The sequence below is a fragment of the Lutra lutra genome, chromosome 18, assembly GCF_902655055.1.
Source record: "Lutra lutra chromosome 18, mLutLut1.2, whole genome shotgun sequence".
In the NCBI taxonomy this organism is placed as follows: domain Eukaryota; kingdom Metazoa; phylum Chordata; class Mammalia; order Carnivora; family Mustelidae; genus Lutra; species Lutra lutra.
In genome coordinates, this window is record NC_062295.1 from 29,908,488 (window position 1) to 29,935,841 (window position 27,354).

Here is a 27,354-nt window from a genome sequence, read left to right on the forward strand (position 1 = left end):
CCGACTGAGCCACCCAGGCATCCCGAAATTAATCTTTTCTTAAGGACAGCATTACGTTTGTTTCTGGAAATTATCATCTTACCTTTTAATAACAAATTTAATTCGATTGCCCACTTGTATGATCTTCTCCAGCCTTGGGATGCCATACCATGAGGGACTTCTAAAAGGAATGTTTTCGGGTAGTCCTTCCACGTAGAGGTCATTAGGATGTGCCTCAAACTTCTGGTAAGGAACAGCCTTGGCCTCCGTGCTCCCCAAGGCTTCAGCTTTACAAAGGAAACACAGTTCAGGAGATTAAGCTCCTGCTGAAATCAGAGTTTAGTATAATCCAAAGTGAAATAGTGGTCAACTTTTTGAAAAGCAAAGTAAATTCTGGAAACATACACACTAACTACGGAAACAGCAAAGGCAAGTATGAATGGCCCGTGATCAAGAAGTAACTTCTGGTGGAGGGAAGCTTCTAGATTCGAAGACCATCTTAACAGCTCTACGATCCTGTAAGAGCATTTTCAGTATCTTTGGGAAGAAATAAACAGGATAAGAGAACTACCATAGAGAATAAAGAACGAAGTTAAATACTACTTTGTCAAATCATCCGGAGGCCGACTTTGGCTGCTACCTGTGCTCTGAGTGTGAGAATTCTGCTAGTGACTCCTACACACAGTTTCTACTTTTTACTTATACTGCAACGATGAGATGAATGTTCTTTACCCCAACTACATGAATGTGGTATTTCAAAAGTAGCTTCTGCAAAGGATGCACGGAACGGAAATAAAAACAGCAGGCAGAGACTGGTTTAGATGAAAAGCAGCTATCAACCAAAGCTACTGCTTGAGTTCTGTTTAGACCCAGATTCAAAGCAAAACCTTTATCTTTTTTTTTTTAGGATTTTTTTTTTTAAATTTATTTGATAGGCAGAGATCACAGCAGGCGGTGGGCAGTGGGGGAAGCAGGCTCCCCGCTGAGCAGAGAGCCCGATGTGGGGCTCGATCCCAGGACCCTGCGATCATGAGCTGAGCGAAAGGCAGAGGCTCAACCCACTGAGCCACCCAGGCGCCCCTCAAAGCAAAACCTTTAAAGGGACTTTTCAGATGAACGAGGAAACCCGCAGATGGAGTGTCCAAGAGCAGGTACAAAGGAATGGTTGATTGTGTCAAGTGTGACGACGACGCGGTGCTCGTGTAAGAAATGAAAGCTCTATTCAGAGGCGCGTGAACACAACATAAATGATGCAGTGCCTGTGATGTGCTTCATGTTCCTACCGAGGGGAAAAAAAAACAGGAAAAGATGAACAGTGTGGACGATCTTCACGATCACGGATTCTGAAAAATGGGTACATGGGATGGGGTCCCTGGGTGGCTCAGTAGGTTAAAGCTTCTGCCTTCGGCTCAGGTCGTGATCCCAGCATCCTGGGATCGAGCCCCGCATCGGGCTCTCGGCTCAACGGGGAGCCTGCTTCCTTTCCTCTCTCTCTGCCTGCCTCTCTGCCTACTTGTGATCTCTGTCTGTCAAATAAATAAATAATCTTAAAAAAAAAATGGGTACATGGGAACACATTGCACTGACTTTCCAGTTTTGAACAGGTGGAGAATTAGAATTTCAAAGTGTAAACACGGCAGCTGTAATCCGTGCTCTGAAACCACTCCGGAGCAGAGCTCTAATAAGGAAGGTCAAGGCCTTCCATTTAACTTCCTCCGTGTGTCATGAGCACTGAATCCGAAGGGCCTAAGTACAAGATCCCTCTCTTGCTCATTTGCTTTTTAAAAAAGATTTTATTTATTTACTTGTCAGAGAGAGAAAGAACGCACAAGCGGGGGAGGCAGCAGGCAGAGAGGGAAGCAGGCTCCCCACTGAGCAAGGAGCCCGACACACGGGCTCAATTTCAGGACCCTGGGATCATGACCTGAGCCGAAGGCAGATGCTAAACGGCTGAGCCACCCAGGCGCCCAGGACCTCTCTGCTCTAAGTAAAGACTGTGTATTTGGAACCGCACACAGTGTGATGAAGATCATGACTGTTAAAAGAAACACTCCCTCAAGAAATACGGCAGAGCCTTTCACACCCGGGAGAAATCCACAAGACAACTGGATACGTAACAGAATAATAATTACCGGGGAAATACGGCCAGAAAGAACACAGTCATGATTCGAATGGAATTCCTATGAAGTAAAAAGGAATCAAGTGCTGGAGTGGAGATACGAAGAACAGATGTTACGGGGAAAGGGAAGGTCAGCTGCGAAAGCTGGTCGCCAGGGAGGCTTCCTCTAGAGAAAACAAGCCCCCGCGCTCCCCCGTCCCCTCCTGTCCCCAGACCCCATGCCACCCTCGGATACTTCGTACTCACCGCGGCTCTGCCCTGTACCTCTTCCCTGCTGTCTGGGGGTGCCCCACTGCCTTCGGCTCTGCCGCGTTCTCAGCACCTGGTGCCCAGGTGTCCACGGGTGCAGAAGGCCTACAACGGACTATTTTGACGAAGCCGTGGAACCTTCTAGACTTATGATGTTTGACACTTATAGAAATGTAAGCTCTCCCCCCTTTCCCTTTTAGGTACCTTAGAGGAAGCAGCAACCCTCTCTACGGTACTTACGGTCCTAGACTCACCCAAGGCTATGAGCAGAAACAAAGAACCAGACTTCCACTGTTTATAATGTAGCGACAGGCAAGCTCTTACTTATTTTCTTAGCTCCGACATGAGACCAGAACACTTCCCATTGGCTCCCTCTTAGGTGAATGAGTACATGGGCTTGTCCACAGCCTCTTCTTTCCACAAGGCCAACGTCAGCTTGCATGGCAGGCATCTGTGGTGCCAACAGGTTTGGCCGACTCTTTTCCCAAGTTCAACTTCCAGAACCACACGGAAGGGCAAAGTTTAAACCTGTTCATGCAGATACCCTTGGGCTCTGATGACAATATGGTGGCCTCCTCCATCTGACTCATTTCACTAAATGCCTCGGAAATACAATGACCTTTAAAGTGGGGAAGACACTTTGGTTTCTCGCTCATTAGCTGATCTCTGACCAGACATACTAGGAGGACGGAACTTGTCACTAAGGCCCTATATTCACACTGGGTAGTCAAGGACAGGGATGAGGAGAAAATACTTAAAATTCAGACTTCTCCCCACTGCCTTCCACTGCCACGTCCAGAGCACAGTCAACAGCAAGTGCACGGATTCTGCAAACAGCACATCACCAATGACCTAAGCTTGCAGCTGCCATCCGTGAGGTACCCAAGAGCTGGCTTATTACATCTAACACCCAGTGCCATGCACCCCTCTCGGAAACACGGGGCAAGTAAGAATCATCAGCCAGGAGACTCGGCTTTTTGGGCGGTAAAACTCAAATGGCTTCTCCCGCAGAGCAGGAAGAACCGCTGCGGTCCTTGGGCCTGTCCGCGCCAGCGGCCACGCCGCCCCCCACGCAGCCTCCCCCGCGTGGGGCAGCTGGGGTGCTGAGGACGGCCTCCGGTCTTCTCCAGGACACAATGGAACGAGGCCGCACGCCGCGCGTCCATAGCACAGGCCTGTTCCCGAAGTGTCTGGGCAGCGCCTGCTCCAGCACTAAGCACAATTCTATCCGCGGCAAGACGCGCACGATCTTGGCTGGTGCTGTAGGGGAGGCAGAAGACCCCCATCGGTGCTTTGAGGAACGAAAACAGGCTGAGACAGGATGTGCTCCGCGGCGTGCGGCAGACGGGCCTCCCAGTGAAGACCTGGCCAACGCGGCCGCACTGGAACGGAGATAGAAACGAAAAGGAGAGGCACAAAAACATGAGGTCCCAGCAAGGCAACACTCCCCAGGAGGTCAGGACCTTCAAAAATTAAAGGACAAGGAGACAGTCACTAGAGCCAGTCTGGAGTGAGCCGGGGAACAGTTCACGAGGTGACATTAGAAGGCAGGGTGGCCATGAGCAGGGACTGTGGGGTTCATTCCAAGAACAAACGGAGGCCGTGGAGTAGAAAACAGAAAAGGGACTTATGGTTCTAATGATATTAAAACCTATTGGCTTTGTAGCACCAGCTCTGACAGTGTGAGAGACAGCAGCAAAGAAGAAAAGGGTAGGATCTGGGCTGAGCTGTAAGTCCGGTCAGCAGGAGGCCTTGTGAGAATCAAGAAATCCAGGGTGACTCCCAGGGCTCTGGCTAGGACAACAGGGGAGAGGGTGGTGTCCCCGGATGGTCGGGGAAAGAACATGGTTACAAAGGGAGATAAAGATCCTAATTTGGACACGTGAAGTTGGCAGACGTACAAAACAGGCAGAGGAACAATAAAGTTCTGAAGTCAAATGAGAGTGTCCAGGGTGAGCAGCTTAAATGCAAAAGCCGTCAGGAAACAGCGAATCACGGCACGTCGTTCGTGACATGAGACAGGAGGGACTGGCGGCCGAGAGAGCACGGCAGGGAAGGAGGCAAGGGACTTAGGACGGAGCCGCCAGGCAGCACTCCAGCCGCAGACTGAACTGGAGGGAGGGGCCGTCAAGAACGAAAAAGACAGCCAGTGACATGGGAAAAACCAGGAGTCAGCCAGGTCCGAAAGTGTCCGTATAAATGGTGTGTAACCGTGAAAACAAGCAGCAGCACGGCCCGGATGAAGGCTGCTGAGAAGCACGACACAGCAGGGCAGAGCGGCCCAGGGTAACAAGAGATTCCACGGCAACAAACCAAACCCAAGTAAGTGACGTGTTTGGGGACGAGAGCCGGCCAGGCCAGGGAACAAGAGAACAGGGGGCACACCCCGTTTTTGGATAACCAGCCCTCAGGGACAGACTGTGACCCAGGCCTTGCTACAGAAAGCCACACCAAGTGCTATGGAAGGGGCCAAAGACAAGGGACTCCGGGCTTCAAGGGGCCTGGCGCTGTACCAGCAACACCGGGTCAGAGTCACTCAGGAAAAGAGCTCGTGCTTCCGCCATACGGTCCCCTCCCCTCGGTACGGGTCCACAACGCTGCATGATTAACGCATGTATATTCACCGATGAAAGAAAAGTCAGAATGGCTGAAAAGAAACCGTCCAGAAAGACAGACGCTGGCGAGGCTGCGAGGAAAGGGGAGCCCTCCTACGCTGCTGCTGGGAATGGAAACAGGTACAGCCACTGCGGACAACAGTACGGGGGTTCCTTAAGGGCTACCCTATGACCCAGTAATTTCACTACTAGGGATTTAACCCAAAAATACAAATGTAGGAACCCAAAGGGACACATGCACCCCAATATTTATAGCAGCAACATCCACAACAGCCAAACTGTGCAAAGAACCCAGGTGTCCATCGAAAGAGGAGTGGATACAGATGATGTGGTGTGTACAAACACACACACACACACACACACACAAAATGGAATACTACTCAAGCCATCAAAAAATTGAAATCTTGCCATTTGTGACGACATGGATGAACTAGAGGGTATTATCTAAGTGAAATCAATCAGAGAAAGACAATTATCGTGGGATCTCACGCATATGTGGGATTTAAGAAACAAAATAGGATCACAGGGGAAGGGAGGGCGGAATCAGAGTCAGACAAACCATAAAAGAGTCTTTTTTTTTTTTTTTTAAGATTTTTATTTTATTTATTTGACAGACAGAGATCACAAGCAGGCAGAGAGGCAGGCAGAGAGAGAGAGAGGGAAGCAGGCTCCCCGCTGAGCAGAGAGCCCGATGCGGGACTCGATCCCAGGACCCTGAGATCATGACCTGAGCCGAAGGCAGCGGCTTAACCCACTGAGCCACCCAGGCGCCCAAAAGAGTCTTAATCATAGGAAATAAATGGAGGGTTGCTGCAGCACAGGGAGTGGGGGGATGGGGTCACTGGGTGACGAGCATGAAGGCAGGCACGTGATGGAAAGAGCCCTGGGTGTTATGTGAGACCGATGAATCACTAACCTCTTTTTCTGAAACTAATAAATACATTATATGTTGACGAATTATTTTAAAGAGGGGAAAAAAGGAAACAAGGTGTACATTTCACTGTATTTACTTTCTTAAAAGCAAAATTTGGAAAACTTACTCTGTAATATACTTTAGTTGTGGGGGAAATCAGACTTACCAAATTTTTTGCAGAAGAGCTGATCTACCATTTTTCGCAATTTAGTGATTCTGGCATACCACTCTTCCTTCACTGTAAGAAGAACAAACACACAAACGTTCTCAAACTGGTCGCATTACTAAACCAGGTCAATTAAGTATTACGAATTTTTTCAAAGTTTATTTATTTAAGCAATCTCTACACCCAATGTGGGGCTTGAACTCGCGACCCTGAGTGAGCAGGAGTCGCCCCTCCACTGCCTGAGCCAGCTAGGCTCTCCTGTTCTTTTTAAGATTTCAGAATGTGTTTCTTAAAAACAGTGCTGACACCGACTAAAAAGAAGAACAACGGATGAAACGATGACAAAATGGAAATTAGTAATGAGGCGCGATATCACAGCTCCAGTATCAGGACCACAGCTCGGAAAGAGCAGAGCTCTGGTTCCTGAGCAACAGCCGGCAGGTGAGCTCCGCGATGGTAAGCGGAGGGACGGGATGATGCTGGCAAGCTCTCCATCACACCAACCCTAAGTGAGAGGCTTCCCGTTTTCCACCTACACCCCCAGGCCTCCAGAGCCGACAGAAGTAAGAGAACAAGTCGCAAGTGTGTTTCTCCAAAACGCGTCTCACAGACAAGTGATAATACCCACGGCTCTGTGTTCTAAGAAGTCAGCCCTCTTGTGTCCTGTGGACAATGATGAGGGAGGATTGAGGTGACTCATGCAGACGTGGGTGACACACGGATTCACCGTGCCGAGTAACAGACTTTGTGTCTCAGAAGTGGACAAGCTTAGCTCTCTCAGTCTGCCCAGTGGTGTGACGTCTGCACTTACTTAAAATGGATTATTAGGAAGAACCTGAGTTTATCCTTCTAGAGAACAGAAAATATTATTTCAATACTGTGTATTTCTTGTATATGATGTTGTGATTTGGCATATTTTTTTTTTTAAAGTAACTTCTGTGGCCAACGAGGGGCTCGAACTGACGACCCCGAGATCAAGGGCTGCGCGCTCTACCAGCTGAGCCGGCCAGGGACCCCACTGTGACACACAGTCTGAAACAAGACTGGAGACCTACCTCCGGAGGCTGGTTTATCAAGCTGTAAGTCCTCCCGCGTTGAATTCAGAAGTTCATGTCTGCAAGGTGAGAAGAAGTACCAAGTGTTTACCAGGTAAGATTCAGCAAAAGTAGCAACTACTAGTACTTATGTGACACTCAGTCGTGAGGACCGGCTTTAAAAAGATGAGACCATCTGAACTGCTGGGCACAATTAAACCCTCATCTCCAGAGATTTCTAGAGAGTAATCAAACCAAAAGGTACTTGCAAATTGTTTCAAAAGGTACATCTTGGAACATGTATCCTTCACGGAAAGAGTTCCCTTTGCAACCAACCAAAAGATACCCGATCACAGCGTAACACCAATGAAGGGACCATGAAACTCTATAATGACATCCTTTCACTTTACTTTATACTCAAGACTACCTCACTTCAACACATCTATAAATTGGTTAAAAAAATCCTAACTATATTTCAATACTAACACATCTGTGAGACAGATTACGTGTGTTTTTTTTTTTTTTATTTAAAAACTGCCCAGAAAACATAATTTCTAAATCACAGAATTTTCACATCTAACTTATACAACCCATCACTCCTTTTTGGTGTAATGACCTGAAGTCAGAGGATGCTGGTAGGGGTGGAGATTGGGTCAGAGACAAGATTGACACCGTTAACAGCCATCTCAGAAATGCTGGAGGGGCCCCTGGGGGGCTCAGTGTGTTAAGCCTCTGCCTCCAGCTCGGGTCATGATCTCAGGGTCCTGGATCGAGCCCCGCGTCGGGCTCTCTGCTCAGCGGGGAGCCTGCTTCTCCCTCTCTCTCTGCCTGCCTCTCTGCCTACTTGTGATCTCTCTCTCTGTCACATAAATAAAATCGTTAAAAAAAAAAAAAAAAAAAAGGAGAAATACTGGAAACCAGCACAGGACTGCATCAATGGTTATAGATAGTGTTTAAATAGTATTAGTGAGCTATAAATAAAACATTTGCTAAACTCTGTAGAATTACCCTTCTAAAACAAAATATATCCATCAAGATGAAGCACCTTAATTAAGTCCCTCTCAAGGGGCGCCTGGGTGCTCTGGTCAGTTAAGAGTCCGTCTTCGGCTCAGGTCATGACCCCTCTTCTCCCTCTCCTCTGCTGTCCCCCCGCCCCACCCCCACTTTGTGCTCCCTCGCCCTCTCCAATAAATAATCTTTCAAAAAAAAAAACTCTCTCTCAATGAAGAAGAGGGCTTCCATAACTATAAGTGTACTGAAAGGACTTGGGACAGGACGTGCGGCATGAAGTACCCCATGGTAGGCTTGCATTAACACTTCAACATCCAAACCGTTTTATAAACTTTAAGGTTAGCAAATACTTGCAATAATATGTACGTTGAAAAATATATGCAATAAATTCTATATAAATACAATTCTATATATAAAAATTCTATATAGGGGCGCCTGGGTGGCTCAGTGGGTTAAGCCTCTGCCTTCAGCTCAGGTCCTGATCTCAGGGTTCTGGGATCGAGTCCCACATCGGGCTCTCTGCTAGGCAGGGAGCCTGCTTCCTCCTCTCTCTCTCTCTCTCTGTCAAATAAATAAAATCTTTAAAAAAAAAATTCTTTATAAATATAACAAAACTATAAAATAAATTGTGTTTTATTTTGCTATTTAAAAAATGAATTTAAAACCTCTAATATTAAAAGCACAACTAAATAAAATGACAGTGCAAAAGAGTTTTCTTAAAACAAACTTATTCATGTAGTAATGCATAGGGGGAGGGGGATCCTTACTGATGGTCCTTGGCGAGTGTCAGTTTTAGAGCAAGCTCATTTAGCTGACAATTCAATTTCAAGAGTCCATTAGATCTCACAACTAAAAATTTATTTGCAACAAGGTCCTCTCTGGGGAGGACAGCTCACTCATTATTCTCAGGTACCTCTTGGGTCTCTTTCATGCTTAGTTAAATTTTAAAAGCTGTCACCCCCTTACTGAATACCAACACAGATAGAAGCATGCTTGGCTGTAATCTTTGACCGCAGTGGCTGTTAAATTCCCATTTTTTAAGCAGTTCCACAGTGTTCCCAAAGTAAGGAAGCTGAATACTTCTGCAAATGATAAATATTGTTATTCCACTACTGATAGATTTTTTAAAAGATTTATTTATTTATTTGTCAGAGAGAGAGAGAGGGAGAGAGAGCGAGTGAGCACAGGCAGACAGAGCAGCAGGCAGAGGCAGAGGGAGAAGCAGACTCCCTGCCAAGCAAGGAGCCCGATGTGCGACTCCATCCCAGGCCGCTGGGATCATGAACTGAGCTGAAAGCAGCCGCTTAACCAACTGAGCCACCCAGGCGTCCCTGATTTTTTTTTTTTTTAAGGTTTATTTTATTTGACAGCAAGCGAGCGTGTGCAGGGGCGGGCGGGGGGGAGACTCTTAAGCAGACTCTGTGCAGAGCCCAAGGCAGGACTGAGCAGAAACGGAGTCAGAAACTTAACCGACTCCACCCCCCAGGAGTCCCTAATTCCACGACATTCATTTCCTTTACTGTTTATAGTTCAAGAGATCTCAGGAAAAAAGTTTAAAAATCAGTTGTAATATACACACAGTTCAGAAAGACTCATTTCCAACAGAAGGACTTAAAATGAGAGCTGTGGGGCGCCTGGGTAGCTCAGTTGTTAAGCCTCTGCCTCCGGCTCAGGTCATAATCCCAGGGTCCCGGGATGGAGCCCCACATCGGGCTCCCGCTCAGCAGGGAACCTGCTTCTCCCTCTCCCACTCTCCCTGCTTGTGTTCCTCTATCACTATGTCTTGCTCTGTCAAATAAATAAAATCTTAAAAACAAAAACAAAAACAAAAAAGCCCTGTTTCTCAGCAGAAGCAAACCCATCGCTGCTCCTGGGGGCCTGAGTACTGCTTGGTCTAGACCCCTAATGGCTTCTCTTTCTCAAGCCTGTACCCGGCTGGGGCATGAGCACGCGACAGAATTCTAACCAGAGAAGGGTAAGGCCACCTCCCAAGAGACCAAAGGTGGCTGCGGTCCCTCCTGTACACCCCGCCTGGCTGTGGAGCCTGTAATGATGGCATCCAGCACGCTACTGGTCTAAGGAAACCAGGAGCACAAGGAAAAAGAATCTGGAGAAGAGAAGGAGAGCCCCACACACCAGTTTTAACCGTCCCACCTCTGACCTCCTCGTGAGGGAAGCATTCTACTGCGTGAAGTCCACTCATGAGGGCTTTTGTCCCTTCCGGCCGCAGATCCTAACTGCTCCCCCACCCTTTCCGGGTCAGACAGTCTCTATCTGGGGCGCTGGGGTGGCCCAGGCTGTTGAGGGTCTGACTCTTGGTTTTGGCTCAGGTCATGACCTCAGGGTCGTGAGACTTGAGCCCCCAGGTCAGGCTCCCTGCTCAGCGCAGAGTCTGCTTGAGATCCTCTCTCTAATAAATAAATACATTTTTAAAAAAAGAAAAAAAGCAGACCTAAAAACAAGACACTGTTTATTGGTACCGACTGGTACTGTACAGCTTTTTAAAAATATTTTACTGATACATTGATCCTCTATTCCTTTCTTCAGGAGACTCAGCAGAGAACTGGAGAACAAGACTGACAGCTATACATCAATCACACATGGGCAAATCTTCATGTTCCAGAAGCCAAGTCTGGACATGACTAAGAAAATCCTGTCCACAGAAACACATTAAAATGTGGTGAATAAAATAATATATAACTCAAATTTAATTAAAATACAGCCTTGGAGGTTAAAGAACATTTGACAACAGTATAAAAAAATGCACTAAATGAGAACAAAGACAAGAGTCCAAAGAGCGCCTTACTTCTTTATCACAAAACGAATCCTTTCCTTGGCCAGTAATATCCTCTCAAGGCGAGGAATTCCGTAAGTAGATGGCCTTCTAAAAGGAATTCCTTCCGGAAGTCCTTCTACATAAAGATCTTCAACGTGCGACTGGAAAAGAGGGTATGGGATCGTCACAGGACCTTTGGCTTTTATAGCTTGAGCTTTAAGGATAAAAAGAGAAAGGAAAAATTATTAATTGAGACAGGGATTAACCACACAATCTGTACAACAGCGTAATCCAATACGTACTGCTCTGTAACTTTTATGACTATTTTTGCTTCTGTTTACTTTAACTGAATCATAAGAGCAACAGAAGGGAACTAAAAGAAAAAGAACACCAATGATGCAGGTACTCCAACCGAATCTGCAATCAAATAATGCATTATCTGGGGGTAATGCAGATGCAGCTACACGTCCTGCTGAAATCTAAGGAACATAAGATCCAGAAAAACATACCGGTTCACATCAGCTAGACAGGAAGACAAGTCGTGTTTTTCAATGATAAACATTGGTGTAAAAAGGGATTTTTTAAATGAAATTAACAGAAGCAGATTTTCCTGAATTGTAAAGATTCTGCTACAATTTATTTGTCCAAAGGTAAAATAATGCAGTAGCTGCAAAAGGTCAAAAGCATGGGAGTCTCCAGATTCCAGTATAATGAGAAGACCTTAGCGATGTTATCAAACAACTTACAAAGGGTCAGATTCTCTAAACAACAGGGCACCATGTGAATCTCTGGGCACTACATGCCATGTTTGCAGTGTGATAATGGAACTGATGTCAAAATGATTCTCTCCCTTCACCCAACTCCCGATTTTGCATTGTTTTCAAGTAAGCCTTAAAGCTGATGTGGGGCCTGAACCCACGACCCCGAGAGCAAGAGCAAGAGCAAGAGGTTCTCCTGCCTGAGTCAGCCAGGCCCCTTCAGCTCCCCCTTCTGAAAGGTGGACTTCTTAGAGCTGAATGACAGGATGGCTGGGACACTGCAGTTTTAAAGGTTTAAAAAAAAAAAAAAAAGCATAGGCTAAGTTCGTCCCCAACAGAGGCACATTTGCAGACACCATCAAAATTCCGCAGTTAAACCTTCTGAGGCGGAGTCAATGACAGCAGATGTTCTAGCACCGCAGGGCAGGTACCTACCACAATCCTTCCAGACCTCTCCTTCATGAGCACAGCCCCGCCGAGGAAGCAGCCTTCCAGCGGGTGTGCCACAAGGACAGCAGATGAGCTACTGACCTGGCCATGGCCCCTTTTAGCCCCAAAGCAGGACGGACTCCGGCGCCCTCCCCTTGCTCCCTCCTTCTCCCACAGGAATCGCCCTCCATCAGAACAGCCGCCCCTTCTCACTAGCACTTTATGTTAAAGTCTGTTTGCTAAACAGGAGTGCGGGTACTGACGTTTCAGGGGACCACGGTACACATTAATACCGGCTACCTTAACATCCTCTGTTGACACGCTGCCTCTGAAAATCCTAGTCACGTCACAAAGAAAACATCTTCCCCTAAGGCTATCACCATTAAAATTGTTTCCATTTGTGAAATGTGAGTATTGTTCTTATACTCTCAAAACAGTCGGAAAACACTGTTTTCTTATATGCAAAATAATGCAATAAACCACCATCACAACAAAAGCAAAAACATAATTTTTGTTTTCCTTTATGAGAAGCACTGAGATTTGTAAAATTGTTCTAACAGTAAATTACTTTTACTCTAAACACTACTACAGTAACTATATAATAAAGTATAAACAACAAGCACCATGCACTTACGGGCCACCTATTACAGACACTACACCGTCTAACTTACCAAATCTCCCGAAAACAGCCTCAGAGAGGATGAAGAGAGAGGGCCCTGCATTCTGGCCCCAGGGCCTGTAGCCGTACCAGTGGGGAACAGTGCCGATCATAGAACAAGTTCTGGAAGTTTATGCTTTAAAATGGACCAAGTAAGATCATAGGGAAAACGCTACGGCTACTGGAGAGGGAAGGCCACTAGGAGAGCCTTAAGGAGAAGTTACGGAGTTTACTCTCCTTCCGAATCTTCACAGAGGGGTCGAGTGTCATCCCTGAAAAATGGTACAGGAGCCGCCTCTTCAAGCTGAGTAAATAATGCCAGTGTTGTCTATCATTTAAGAACTTCACCCACAGAAACTCCGTGAGTGGGAGAGCACTCCAAAAAAACAATTTTCAAGTGAAAATTCAGTATAATCAGCCCATTTTCTAGACTGTCAGTCCATTACAAAGTTAGGAATCCTCCAAATAATGGGGTGCCTGGGTGGCTCAATCATTAGGCGTCTGCCTTCAGCTCGGGGCATGGTCCCAGGGTCCTGGGATCGAGCCCCGCATCTGGCTCCCTCTCTCACTCCCTCTGCTTGTGTTCCCTTTCTTGCTGTGTCTGTCAAATAAATAAATTAAAAAAAATTTTTTAAAGGTTTTATTTATTTATTTGACACACAGAGAAAGGTCACAAGTAGGCAGAGAGGCAGGCAGAGAGAGAGAGGGGGAAGCAGGCTCCCCGCTGAGCAGAGAGCCTGACGTGGGACTCGATCCCAGGACCCTGAGATCATGACCTGAGCTGAAGGCAGAGGCTTTAAGCCACTGAGCCACCCAGGCACCCTAAATAAATAAAATCTTAAAAAAAAAAAAAAAAAAAAAAAAAGAATCCTCCAAATAAGAACACAGTTCAAAGAAGGTTGCTATTTTTAGGTGTTACCTACTTTAGGTAATATATACCAACTGGTAATAACATGGTGCTTATTTTTTTGATCACTATCTAAAGGCAGATGTAGGACAGAATAATAAAAGGAGACAAGAATTAAGTTCGATCAGTGGTCCAGAAGATAAGGACACGATATGGATACTGGACTCAACCGAGCAGATGAAAAAAAGACTTTATGAAAAAGCTCATCTTCAGTTCGATCGCCAAGATCTGGGACTTCGCAAAACACATGTAATAAACATCCAGAGGAGCATGGTGAAGGGTTAAAAGAAATGCTAACTGGTAATCCGAGAAGAAAACTTTGCCAAAGCTTCACAGTAATCTAAGCGACAAGGTTTCTAATACCTGAACAGGCGCCCTCCACGAGCTTCTCAGGGACTGGTAACTTCACTAAGAGAGTGAACTTTCTTACACTGGATGAAAAGTAACCCCATTGTTGAAAGACTTATCGACAAACGATTGCAAGAATTTCTGAGTTTAGACCTACCGTATTTTCTTTCAAACAACTCTTCCACTTGTTTCCGTAGATCAGTAATTCGAGCATTCCACTTCTCTGAAAAATTGAGAGTTCCAGTTACATCTGAACACTAAACCCCTGTTTGGGGGCACTGTTCTATTACAGTAACCCAACGTCTAGTGGCTTATTCTCTACATAATACATCCTAATTGTTCTTATATGAAGTCATCTCTACGCCCAAGATGAGCCTTGAACTCATGACCCCAGCCAAGAGCAAAAGTCTCACATCCTAATTTTTAATAATCCAGATCCACCTATGTAATTTCACTGCTTTCTTAAGCATTTCTTAAGAATTGTGCGGCTCAAAATTGGTCCAATGAGAGATTATAAGAGATGTTTTTAAAGTTTGTTTTCGAGGTACACCTCTGGTGGCTCAGTCAGAAGAATGTCCAACTCTTGATCTTGGGGTTGTGAGTTCAAGCCCCTCATGGAGGTATAGATTACCTCATTAAGTAAAAAATTTTGAGAAAAATAAAGTTTATTTTCAGAACACTGAGTACCTTCTTTTTTAGCCTGAGAATGTCTAAGGTCAGAAAAGACTAGTCTAACTGAACAGTATAAAATGGAGGCAAAAAGAGGTGTCGTCCAAGGTCATTCAGGAAACCGTCTAAAACCTAAGTTGTGGAAATCAGTATTTATAGATCGTTGAGTGGGGAGGAATAGAAATACATGTAAACGTACTACTATCTATAAAAAATCCAACGTATGTCCAATATTTACGACTATGACAAATTAAAATACCAAAAAGCTATTTAGAAAGTGTAGACGTTACATGTTCTACCTATTCGAAATATGGATTGCACATCATCTGCCCCACTGACGTTCTATTTCGTCCGTTCAAAAAGATACGCCATCCACTGGGGCTCGGGTTAGAGTAACTGCTGGCAGGTACACAGAACAAGAAAAATCAAAGCATAAAACAGATCTTAAATTAGGAAGGTTTTAAAGCTAAGAAAAACGACTTAATTACGGAGTCATCAAAACACTGGTTCGAAGTCTATTCACTGCACTTAACATCGGAAGACAGGCCGGCTGGTGCTCCGGGCAGCGCACCCTCCGCTTCGAGAGCGTCCGTGGGCGCCCTTCAACCTGCCCTGGTCCTCCTCACATTAGAATGAATCTGAGGCAGGAACGGTTTTAAAGCACCTCCCCCGTCTCGCCCCGAGACACACACAGACACACAGACCTGCTCACAGGGGAGCGGCTCTAAGTCTTAGGGGAAACAGACAATGTCTGGAAGGCAAGAAAGGAACGGGGTGGTCTCTGCGGCGGAACCTACCGAAGTTGAACTCCCGCACTTTCCGCTTCCCGGCATTGGCAGGCTCCGCGACGGGCGGCTGGGGGGGCTCGCTGCTCTTTGGTCTCTTGGTAGGTGGAGAATAATCATCATCTTGAAAAAGAGAATTGTCATCACTAGAGGAACAGTCTGAGTGAGCTCCGGCTACTGTCTAGTTCGATTCTCAACATTCAAAAGGCGGGGGCCTTTACGCCCACTGGCAGCCGCAGTGGGCACTTCTCTGAGGTCATTTCTGGCCCACTCCTTCCCAGTGACACTGCAGTTCTCCTACTCTTGGGGGAACGTGCTCAGCTGACAGCCCTCATTTTCCTCTGCCTGACATCCTCTTCTTTGGTTTGTTTGAGTTACATCCTCCTAAATTTCCCTTCTCCCCTAACCCCTCTCGGGTCCTAAGACTACAGTTTCTTTCAAGTCTTTCAAGAAAAAGGTTTTAAGAGAGACAGATACCTAAAATTACACAAATATATACCAAAAGGGGGAGGAAATACAGCTCGAACAGAGAAACATTTCAGCTCATACAAAATCTAAGCATGCATAAACAAGGGAGGGGGGTAACTGGATGTCAACCACTTTTAACAAACACAAAACTTACAGAATTAATGGCACAGGGCTACATTGTGAAACAGATAATGCTAGAGTCAACACAAAACCCAGGAGAAATGAGCAAGCAGATACTGAAGTACAGAACACAGATTTCAGACGTCGCTAGTGTGAGTTCATGCTACCGTCTTCACGGATCTGTCCTGCAGCTCAACCCTGCTAGGAAACTTCATCTAAGGCCAGAATTAAGGACATCTGGATAAAATAAGAAAAGCAATCAAGATCATCTTTTTCTAGAACCCCAAAAATGTCACATGACACAATCGTGACTTTGCTGCTCAAACATCGTCCATAATTTACTAAAAATATCCCTTTAAGAAATCTCTACTTGAAACTCAATGTGGGGATAGAAAAAAAAATAATCACTGTGTTAAGGAATCACCAAAAATGCCATTCAAATACTACAGGTTACTCCCTGAGATAACCTTCACTGTCCTCTGAACAGCTCAAGAAACCGGCTCCACGAACGCTATGTGACTTGACCTTGTCACCCTGCTCGACAGTGCAGCTGAAATCAGACTCAGTGTAACTCTTAGGACTGAACTAGCACAGTACTCTCCAAGAGATAACAAGAAATTCAAATCCACCCAAATATGTGACATTGCCTGGAACAACCATACATGACTTCTGTGTACTTCGTACGTCAATCGAGGGAAAATCAGACCAAAGCCTGAAACACCTGTCTGCCATTCTCTCAAGATATCAGAGATTATCAGACGCGGTCAACGTGGCTCATGACTTTGGGTTCTTCTCCTAATGCCAACAGATACTCTAGCAGCCTGAAATCATCTGCTCGTTATTCTAACCAACAGGAGAAAAAGTCACCAATGCCACCAATACTGGATTAAGTTACATTAGGACCCATTTATGAGCTGGGAAAGACCATGATGCCACATTTAGTGGATCCTGGGAAATGGTATCATATGACCAACTTACAACACTCCAGCTTTCATGTGTTGACTGTCACTGCACAAACCCTTCCTCAAACCCAGAAAAAAAGAAATCTATCCTAAAAGATCTTAAAATTAGAAACTACTAGTAAAATAAAAGTTAACCATGTCTTCCGGGCTTATTAAATTACGGCAAGCATTAGTGGCCAAATGGTTACAAAAATGGTCCAAACACTATAAGAGATTATCAAGTAATTAAATTCAACCTAAAAAGACACAGTTGCGAAAACATACACGATATTATTAATACACTTGCCCTTCCATTCTGAAAATGTACTGGAAAAAAAACCAAAATGTCTTTCTCCAATTCCAGATTTTTAGAAGCCTACAAGCATGTTTATGCTAGTTTGCATAATGAAAGACACTCGCTTCACCTATGAACAGTGTCAAACCATTTTGTTCTATTTCAACTAATCTCTACCCCCAACTGGAACCGGCTGGAACTCATGACCCCGAGATCAAGAGGAGCACGCTGTAGCGGCCCAGCCAGCCGGGGGCCCTGCGTCAAAGCCTTTTAAAATGCTTGATGTTAAAATTTCTTTGCAAACATTAAGCAATGACGTTGAAAACAGACGTACTTTCCCTGTGGGCTAATGTAGCCTATTTCTATAGGTCATCGTTTAAGCTGTTAACTGAAATTACATAAAACGAAAACCAAAAGAGCATAAAATTAAGAAGACAAGAGAGCCGAAGGGTAGTAACGAAGAATCCCAACAATTCTATTAGACTGACCTCAACTATACACTCGAAAACCCGGGCCCAGGAAAAGGGCATGAGAGCTTGTCTCCAGTGTCAAGTTGGCTTCAATGAGTCCGGCTTTATTTTACAACGTAAAGGATTTAGTGGGATAAATATATTTTACAAAAGTAACCTCACTAACCATAAACAGAAAGAAAAGAACAAAAACAAACCTAGGAGAGTGTGTGCAAATAAGACAAGCTATGGAGCAGACTGGGTATTATTAAAAAGTGGTTCCCCATTTCTCTCCAGTGACAAGTAAGTTTAATCTATACATGTGAACCAAGAGATGAATTTCATTATTTGTGATTAAAAAAAAAGCACAGCACACATTCGAGTAAAAGACTAACCCACTTCATATATTTACTCATCAATCTTTGGGTGTTTTAAATCCTGTGAAACATGGAATGAAACCACAGCAACAGCTATGAACTTCCATAGTCTCTTCCACTCTTTGCTGCTAAAAACTCCAATTTCTTTCGTGAAAATATGAGGAAATGTTATTCTTGATCTCGAAAACCTTGCCCCAAGGGGCCAAAATTACTTACTGCTCTGTAGCAAAAATATCAAACAAAGCTCTAAGCATTTGCCTCTTCTACCAGTCAGGTCTGACAGACCGACCAGTCATCCTAACCATCAGGACATTTCCACACTAGAAGCAACCACTTTTGTGTTAAAAGACACACATTTCAGGAAGCTTCAAATTCAAGCCCAAACTAAAAATGTTTACATCATCAAGGTTAAAAGCTTTTAAGATAAATTTCAAAATATTTTAACGTGGGGAAGCTGTTACGTGGGAACAATAAGCATTACGCTACCAGGACTAACCAAAGCTCCTATCACACCTTGAAAAAAGGCAGCTACTGTCCCTACTTAAAATCCGTACTTTCAAAAGCCCGTTCTCCTTTTTGCAACATATTTACAAATATACCTACAGGACACCACAGGCTTCAGAGCTAAAATGTATTATGGCATCCTGAATGCTGAATGCATTAACAAAATATGCAACAAATTTTCTGGTACTTTTATTTGCAACACAATCCAATAGTACTATTTTCATCATACAATCTGACACCTATCATTTAAAAATCAAAATAAACTAGATACTATCCCTTTTGAAAAGTACACAGAATTACCCTCCACATGTCAAATTAATGGACAGTAATTTTCATCCACGGATCCAGGTCCCAACTCCTCTAAAACTCTAATTTCTCCACGAACAGTTGGAAGTTCATTACGTGACTCTTCAGCAGCTATGATATTCAAAACACAAAAATCTCAAATATGAACGTACTCAATCATCCAGAGCCTGTGAACAGGCCGGTAACATTTCTAAGCAAAATAACTAAACAATGACGAAGAGCAAAGCCTACTGACTGACTCTCTTTTCAGAACATACCCAGACTTCACCACTTTCATCTCCACGGCCTCCACCTGGTTCTAGAACCCCCAGCTTTCCGCCCCGGGGAGCCCAACGCAGCAGCAGCCTTCTGCGCTGGTGGTCTCGCTCCACTCCTGGTCTGCTCTCAGTCTTTCAGAAAACAGCCCTGTTTCCTCAAAGGGAAGGACAGAACCTGGTGCTCCCCTTGATCAAAACCCTCCAGCAGACCTGCCTATTTTGTTTGCGCCTGAACGCTCACTACCTCGCACGGGCCCAAGGCACATACACACAGCTGGGTACTCGCAGTGACTGAACGGGTACTTGCACACCGCAGTCCTTGAGCACAATCAGCAGCCAGACATGTACGAGGCTCCTATGCATGAAAGTCACGGAAAAGGATTCCAACAGAGGATGACAGTGTCCTCCGCTGCCCGTCCACGTGCCAACTTGTGTGCAGAACCGCACCCCCGTGTTGAAGTATTTACATGTTTCCACAGAAAGGAGACAGAAAATCTACTTCAAACATAGTTTTACTTAAAAAGATGAGGGATTAAGTTCTAAACGATTAATCTCTTCACTATCAACGTAAAGAAAAACCGAGGTGAAGAAACAGGAGGTCAGGCCCCAGCACAACGGGCATGTGTGAATGGCTCAGGTTGGGGGACCGAGGCCCTAAAAAAGTCATGATCAGGGAACCTCTTCTGGCTGGATTACCAGCCCGTGACCGCGCCAACAATTCTGATGAAGATTCTCTCTGCATGCATCAAAGACCGGGCGGCTGTCTGATTTTACCCCCAAATGCAGGCACGGTGTTTACTAAATTCAGGCAGGCGTGGTCCCCTTATTCCAGAGGGGACGCCCAAACCTAAGTCACACAAGGGGGGGGGTGTGTGTACCACTGACTTCAGGGACAAGTGAATCCCCACGAACGGGACAGCACAACTCCAAGCACGCCCCCAGCTGCCTGAAGGGCTATGATCCTGGATGATGCGTCTGCATCAATGCTAAACGAGCCTCTTTGTATCTCCACGATTCGATTCCAAACACAGAGATCGATGGAAAAGTGCTGTGCGAAACACTAACAAACTTATTTGATGACAAGTTCTTTTTTTTTTTTTTCTTTTCTATAAAACTATTTGGGAGACCCAGAAAGACAGGGAGAAATTAAAAGTCATCCCAAGCAAGTTAGATTATCTTCATTTATCTTTTTTTTCTTTGAAGATTTTATTTATTTGTGTGAGAGAGAGAGAAAGCACAAGCGAGGGGAGCAGCAGAGGGAGAGAGAAGCAGGCCCCCCGCTGGGGAGCCCTCCATGGGACTCGATCCCAGGACCCTGGGACTGCGACCTGAGCCACAGGCAGATGGCTCGTGCAACGGAGCACCCAGGCGTCCCTATCTTCTTTTAAGCACAGCATTTTCCTAAACAAAATTAACATCATTATCTAGATACACTACTCCTTTTAAACCTGCTTTGTTCATGAAAGGCAGGGATTTTTCAATCTAGAAATCTCAAAATTTCTTTTTTTCAGGCCACTTATTTAAAACCAAAGTGAACAAAAAACCCTATTTCAATGCCTGTGTACTTTTTTCTATTATGAGGAAATACCGCATTTTATTTTTCTCACTATCGATATTTAACTAGCTCCCACCATTTTGCAATCATCTTTCCAGAGAAAATTACAACATATACTTGTCCAACAGATGTGCATGTTGGTTCTCATTTGACCTTCCTTGTGATGCTCACAGCTGCCCCTTCTTCCAACGAGCCTGGCATTTCACTGCTCTTCTGAGCAGAAGACATTCTCCTACTTGCTGATAAATTCAGCTGGGTTAAGTAAACTTCTGGCACGGTCTTAAGATTCAAGGAAACAGCACTCACCGCTCTCCTCCGCAGTGTCAAAACCAAAAAGACTGACACACTTTAGGCTCATGATCTATTTCTTCATGATTATCTTTAAAGGTGCTGTGCTATAAAAGCAAGTATTTATTTTCAAAGAAATTTTAACAGCTTGCATCTGCTTTAAGCATTCATAAATCCACCAGGTTACCAGTCTTATTGAAAAGTTTTCTTCAGGGCACCTGGGTGGCTCAGTGGGTTAAAGCCTCTGCCTTCGGCTCAGGTCATGATCTCAGGGTCCTGGGATCGAGTCCCGCATCGGGCTCTCTGCTCAGCAGGGAGCCTGCTTCCTTCTCTCTCTCTGCCTGCCTCTCTGACTACTTGTGATCTCTGTCTGTCAAAAAAATAAATAAAATCTTAAAAAAAGAAAAAGAAAAGTTTACTTCTAGGGATGCCTGGGTGGCGGAGTGGGTTTAGCGCCCCTCTTGGATCCGCCTCAGGTCGTGACACTGAGTCCCACATCCGGCTCGTGCTGCACGGGGAACCTGCTTAAGACTCTTTCTCCCTCTCCCTCTGGTCCCTCCCCAACCCCTGCTCTCCTGCTCTCTCATTAAAAAGTTCTATTTGGGCGCCTGGGTGGCTCAGTGGGTTAAGCCTCTGCCTTGGGCTCAGGTCATGATCTCGGGTTCCTGGGATCAAGCCCCGCGTCGGGCTCTCTGCTTGGCGGGAAGCCTGCTTCTCCCCTTCTCTCTGCTGGCCTCTCTGCCTATATGTGATCTCTATCTCTGTCAAATAAATAAATAAAAGATCTTTTTTAAAAAGTTCTATTCTAATTATTTTAATAATCACCTATTTTTCCTATCTCTACAGAAAGGACAAAGTTCTGAGTGTGTATAATATTTACATGCTCTTAAGACTTCCTTCTCTGATACCTGAGGTTTGTAACTAAAAAGCAATTAAATTTGAGCATTTAATGCTGACTACAAACAATTCAAAACTGCTTTTAGGTTAGTAAAATTATATTAACGATACAAGAACTATGTAAGTGATACTGAGATACTAACACATGAAGTATGAAATAAATTTTCATGAGAATCATCAAATTCTATTTCAGAAGCAATGAAGACAAACATTTCGAGTAGTATGAAATAGCCAAACATGATAAATAACTAAATGACAAAGGAGATAGGTTATTAAAGGAGAGAGAGATAAAATTAAGAAACGTGAGGCTGCAGGAAAAAAAAAACAAAAACAAAACAAAACAAAACAAAAACACAACCCTCCCCCCAAAACTCAAGTACCCACGTGTGTGGTTATTTGGGGCGGGGTGGGGGGAACCTCTGGAAATGGGATATTTGTGCATTTTAAATGCCTATCATAATGTTGGATGCTGAAAACGTCTAATTTTGCACAACTATATACATGTGTATATATACACATATATATACGTGTGTATTTATTATATATAAAAATTACTTTTACGTGTATAGACAATGAACAGACATCCAGCCCTGAGTTTAGGGACCTTACAACAGGGCGGGGGGGGGGGGGGGGCGGTAAATGAAACTTCAAGCAGTGAAATTTACTGTAGTGCTTCAGTGTTTTACCTCAGGAGAGAAGTGCTGGGGGGGGCTCCGAGGAGCCGCGGGAGACAGTGACTGAAATGGAAAGGCAGCAGCAGGCACTCAGCTTCCTAACGTGGGGAGCGATCCTGCTGATAACCCTATATCCGCTGGCGTTATACGCGCTCCTGGCTCATCTGCATTCCTGCAGAACCTTGGAACATGAAACTGGGTTCGAAGCCACTTTAGCTAAAGATACTACTTCAGAATCTATTCGTCACAACTGCTTCGAGAGTGGTTTGGAAAGCCAGAGTCCGCACGAGCCTCTCATAGTTTCCTAGGGGCGAGCGCGAAGGACGGCGAGCTAACCCGCCACCTGCCCTTCCCCATCATGAGGCAGCAGCGAGCTGTCCTCCCCCACGACCCAACCACAGGTTCTAACATCTGGTCTCGCGTGCATCTCCACTGCTCCTAAGCTCGCATTTATTTTCAGTTCCCGGTGATGGGGAAGGACAGCTCCGCCCACCCGCGGGCCGCGGCTCGAACCCCCACGGCCCGGACCTGCGCCGCGTCGGTCACAGAGACACGTATAAGCTTCGGTTCCTTCCCCAGGTTCCCGCTGAGAATGAGCGAGACGCAGACTCAGCGATGGGAGTGTGACAAGGACTTTTCGGACCGGATGTACACTCGTGGAATCAAGGCTTTTAGGTAACTAACCTTCAATAGTCACCTCAACTTCGGGGTCCTCACTTGTTTCTGAAGGGACATGCTGAGTAGAATCTTGAAAAAAATAAAATTCTAAAATGACATTCATTATAAAGCACTTGCTGTATGTTCCAACATTTCACTGATTTGTTACTCCAAAAGCAGCCTACAAGAAAATTTTTACTGGCATTTGAATTCAGCTCACAGTTGTTAGGTTACAATATCTAACCCTTATCATTGCAAACAGGGATGAGAGAAAACAAAAAGGAAAAACGGGGGGCACATATCTGAGAATACCAAATTACTGGCACTAATAAGCATTACTGAACTCAAACCCTCAGATTTTAGAAGAAGGAGCTGTCACTATTCCTTCCCTGCTGTAACTAAAAAATGCTAGGACAGACACAAAGGCTTTTCTCTCTTGTTTACTATTTCCCCTCTCTTTTCAGAAATCCTAGGAGTGGTTTACATCATTAAATAAAACCACAATCCACGCTTCGCTTCGGGGACCTTCATATCAAGACAATGACCGGGACGGAGGCACACAGGATTCTATCCCCGAACTTAATGTGGGACTCAGAGATTTTATTTCTGTGTTACTACACAAACAAATGTACATCAGAATGTTAGTGCTGGAAAGCTCAGCTAGAGAGTATTCTCATCGACTCTCTTTTCATTTTGCAAAGGTTGAGAGATTCATTGATTTGCCAAAGATCACGTTCACTTGTTAGTGAAGGAATAAAGACCAGAACCCAGGTTCGACTCAACTCTGTTCATAATGCACTGTGACCATAAAAATCTCAAACATCAAGTATTTCAAAGCCTAGTATCTGAAGACAGCATTGTGGACTACGGAGCAACACAGACTGCCTGAGGACTGCCTGGGCCCGGCGTGGCCTGCACACAGGTAGCTCCCCGTTGCACGTGGACCGCCTACCTAAAACAGAGGTGTTGTTACAGATGTTATGGAGGAAACATCTGATTACCTGGACACAGTAAGACATCCAAAAAAAAAAAAAATTTCATCTACAGAATTTTCTGTAAAAAGATCTCAAAAAGAAATGTAAACTGAATTTGGAAAGCTTAGTCAACATTCCAGGGTCCTTAAGACCTCTCTCTCCTCAAAAGAGGGTAGAAGTCAAATTATTTATTTTAAAAAGTTAAATAAAAAGCACATATAAGGAATAAAAATTTATCGTATGGACTCCTGTTTTATTCCAAGGGGGGAAAAAGGCACAACATGACCAGTTGGTGAGAGAAACCATAGTTCTAAAACGAGAGGCAGTACCTCGTGCCGGTCACCTTGGAGCTACATAAACTGCTGAGAAAAGGAAGCCATTCGGCAAGGTGACAGTTTCACTCAGGACTGAGAGGATTTCAAGAGCCACACCACAATTAAATATTTCCTCAATGCCACAATCAGAGGGGGACTGGCTGGGAAACAGACAATGAGGTCCATGCAGGGTAGTCGTGGGGATGAAAATAAGCAGAAAGAAAAGCCCTCCTTTATTTATCTTATACGGAAATATTACTCTATTCTAAAAAATGGTACCATTAAATAGTATGTTTGAGAATGAAGTATGAACAGAGGCCAGTATTTTTAGGTCTGCGATCCTGAAGCCATTCTTTCTCAAGGGATCCTTAACACGGCACGAGACGATCAGGATAAAAGGCGGTAGGTACCCTGCGGCAGGAGAGTCTGACCGACCGCTTCCATTTCCGTCCCCACATGTTTGATTGCTCAGTAGAGTAAAATATGTATATAACACCTTAGGACTAAAAAAATAAACCTGCTGGCTAAAAAGGCATACTGTAACAATCACCTTTTTGGTTCCAAATAAGGTGTTTTAAGGGTAATATTTAATAGAGAACAAACAGAATACAGATACTGCAAATTAAAAAACCCTTTATATCTAACCTTCTGCTGGTACTTCCATTTCTGTTCCTTCATTGCCTTCTGAAGAATGATGGCTTCCTAAAGAGAAAATAAACCACATATACTAAACCAGTAAAAACTTACATTGAAAGAAGAGAAACTAGGCAACAGTGCAAATCATTTAACACTTAACCATATGACATATACAAACTGATTAATTCTTTCGCAGTTAATTCCAACAATGTGATCTAATTCAGAAAAGATATGTAACACTTCTATTTGAAAACACAAAAAATTATTTTAAAATGTAAATAGATAAAGTAAACCTAAGTAGGTTTGGGGATTTAATAGTATTTACTGTAACTGTACAATAAAATTACTGATAGATGTTGGAATTTGAGATACAGAACGATTATGGTTCAAGGTACCATGCTCATCTGTCAATGACGCACACACAGAAACACAATCAGAGTAAATGCTATCTTTGCTCACAGACTCTACTAAAGTCTACACAAACAAGTTCAGGTTTTGCTGTGAAATGTTTCCTGCTTTCCATTTTTACAATGGTGGAAGCTATGGAAACTCAATCCCCATTATTTAATCAAAGTTGTACTAAAAGGAAACTCGTAAGTTAAAATTTAAGATACTACCTTTAGTCTCAAAAGCATTTTAATTCAGGTAATATAATCTGCCTGCTTCTAAAAACTGGAACATAAAGCAACGTATCAGGTTAGGCAGTCACAAGGTAAACAGGCTCATCCTACCAGAGCAGAAGCTTACTCATAAATGGGAAAGAAGGAACCTACAACAGAGAGCCACTTAGGATTAATTGCCCAAACTGCCCCAGAATATTCATCCTCTGTCCTTAATGTCTGAGCTGCAAACATGGAAAAAGCTGAAAACCACTGCCTTCGTGGATCAATGAATATATTCCCTGGGAGTAAGAATAAGTCACAGGGGAAACAAAATCCAATCTGCCTGGCCATCCCCTGGGTACGTGAACTCAGAACGTTCTAAAGGTGTGAATCGGTTTTAAGTGTATTTTATCTTAATTTTTCAAAGAGCATCAATTACGGTTTCAAAAACTCCCATTCAATACCTAGTACCTTTTAAAAAGCCACACTAAAGTCAAATACTTTGGGTTTCTGAATGTCTAGCTTTATGAAGCCATAATTATCTTGGGGTTCTCTTCCACGTACTCCATATTATAAAGACTCACCTGAGCTCAAAATGCTAGGTAAATCTATAAATCTAGAGCCACGGTTTATTCTTTAATTAACTTTTAAGCTATGCTTTCTCAACACACAGTGACACCACACCCCCCAACACCTTTAACGTTAACATCTGAATTCATGGAGCTTCTTGGCTTTTGACTGTAAAGTCAAAGAAAACAAAAGATGTGAGGTCAAAGGAATGCGAGATAATGAGGCAGAGAACAGTGCTTCACAGGAAAGGGTGGGTCAAGTTAGGAGACTGTTCCACCCTGATATCACAAAGAGTCGTGTCAACAAGGATTGTGTCCTTTCTGTTCTTTTTTTAAATCTGAAATAAGCAATTGCATTTACAGTCAAAGTAAACTTAAAAAAAAAAAAAAAAATCCTACTCGACCACAGCCAGAATAGACAGAAGTAAAAGCCATCACAAACAGCCTACCATCCTCAAGTTAGGGCACACCATCCAATAATTCCCAGAAAAGGATTCAATTACTAAACATAGGGATTTATTTACAAAATGGTTATTTCACAGATCTTTCTAAAAACTAAATATCAACATGACCTTATCAAAATTTACAGTACTAAGCTATACAATAAACACCGTATTTCTGGCTATTCTGATATAAGGTATAAATGTGTACTTTACCTTAAATATGAAAGTGTGTCATGTACCCATTTCGAGATTCATTACTAGATTCACAAAAGGGAAAATTGGTTTTGAAAAATTGTTGCTTGTGAAGTTCATTTATGTTTAAAAAAAAAGGCCAATACATTTTCTTTTTCCTTTTCCATTTAGAAAAGTAACAATACAGATATTAATACTAAACACAGTCTGTGCAATATAAAGAACATCACATCAGAACAGTTATGTGGGAAAACGGAAGCAAAAAGGTTATACCTTGCAAAGACTTCGAAAGGGGGAGTTTGTCATCAACATCATCAGTTTCGGAAGGGCCTGCTTTGGAATACAAAGATAATACTTCAAAAGTAATCCCAAAAATATATTTTGGGTCACTTTAGTAAACAGATTTGGGTGAGAGATATG

The 27,354-nt window shown here is 44.0% G+C and overlaps 1 protein-coding gene across 7 annotated transcripts in view; it reads right to left on the reverse strand.

Annotated features, from left to right (window-relative positions):
• The window catches only part of GTF2I (general transcription factor IIi), a 106,162-nt gene that overhangs the window by 22,073 nt on the left and 56,735 nt on the right, over positions 1 to 27,354 (reverse strand). For 2 of the 7 annotated variants that reach the window (XM_047713134.1, XM_047713135.1), the window contains exons 10-18: positions 27,208 to 27,267; positions 25,138 to 25,194; positions 23,232 to 23,294; positions 15,429 to 15,539; positions 14,120 to 14,185; positions 10,893 to 11,076; positions 7,097 to 7,155; positions 6,042 to 6,113; positions 83 to 266 (exon numbers count right to left, since the gene is read on the reverse strand). In XM_047713134.1, the coding sequence (XP_047569090.1) occupies positions 83 to 266; positions 6,042 to 6,113; positions 7,097 to 7,155; positions 10,893 to 11,076; positions 14,120 to 14,185; positions 15,429 to 15,539; positions 23,232 to 23,294; positions 25,138 to 25,194; positions 27,208 to 27,267 (856 nt within the window). The remainder of the gene's footprint in view (positions 1 to 82; positions 267 to 6,041; positions 6,114 to 7,096; positions 7,156 to 10,892; positions 11,077 to 14,119; positions 14,186 to 15,428; positions 15,540 to 23,231; positions 23,295 to 25,137; positions 25,195 to 27,207; positions 27,268 to 27,354) is intronic. The other 5 variants (XM_047713136.1, XM_047713137.1, XM_047713139.1 and 2 more) reach the window with 5 other exon arrangements.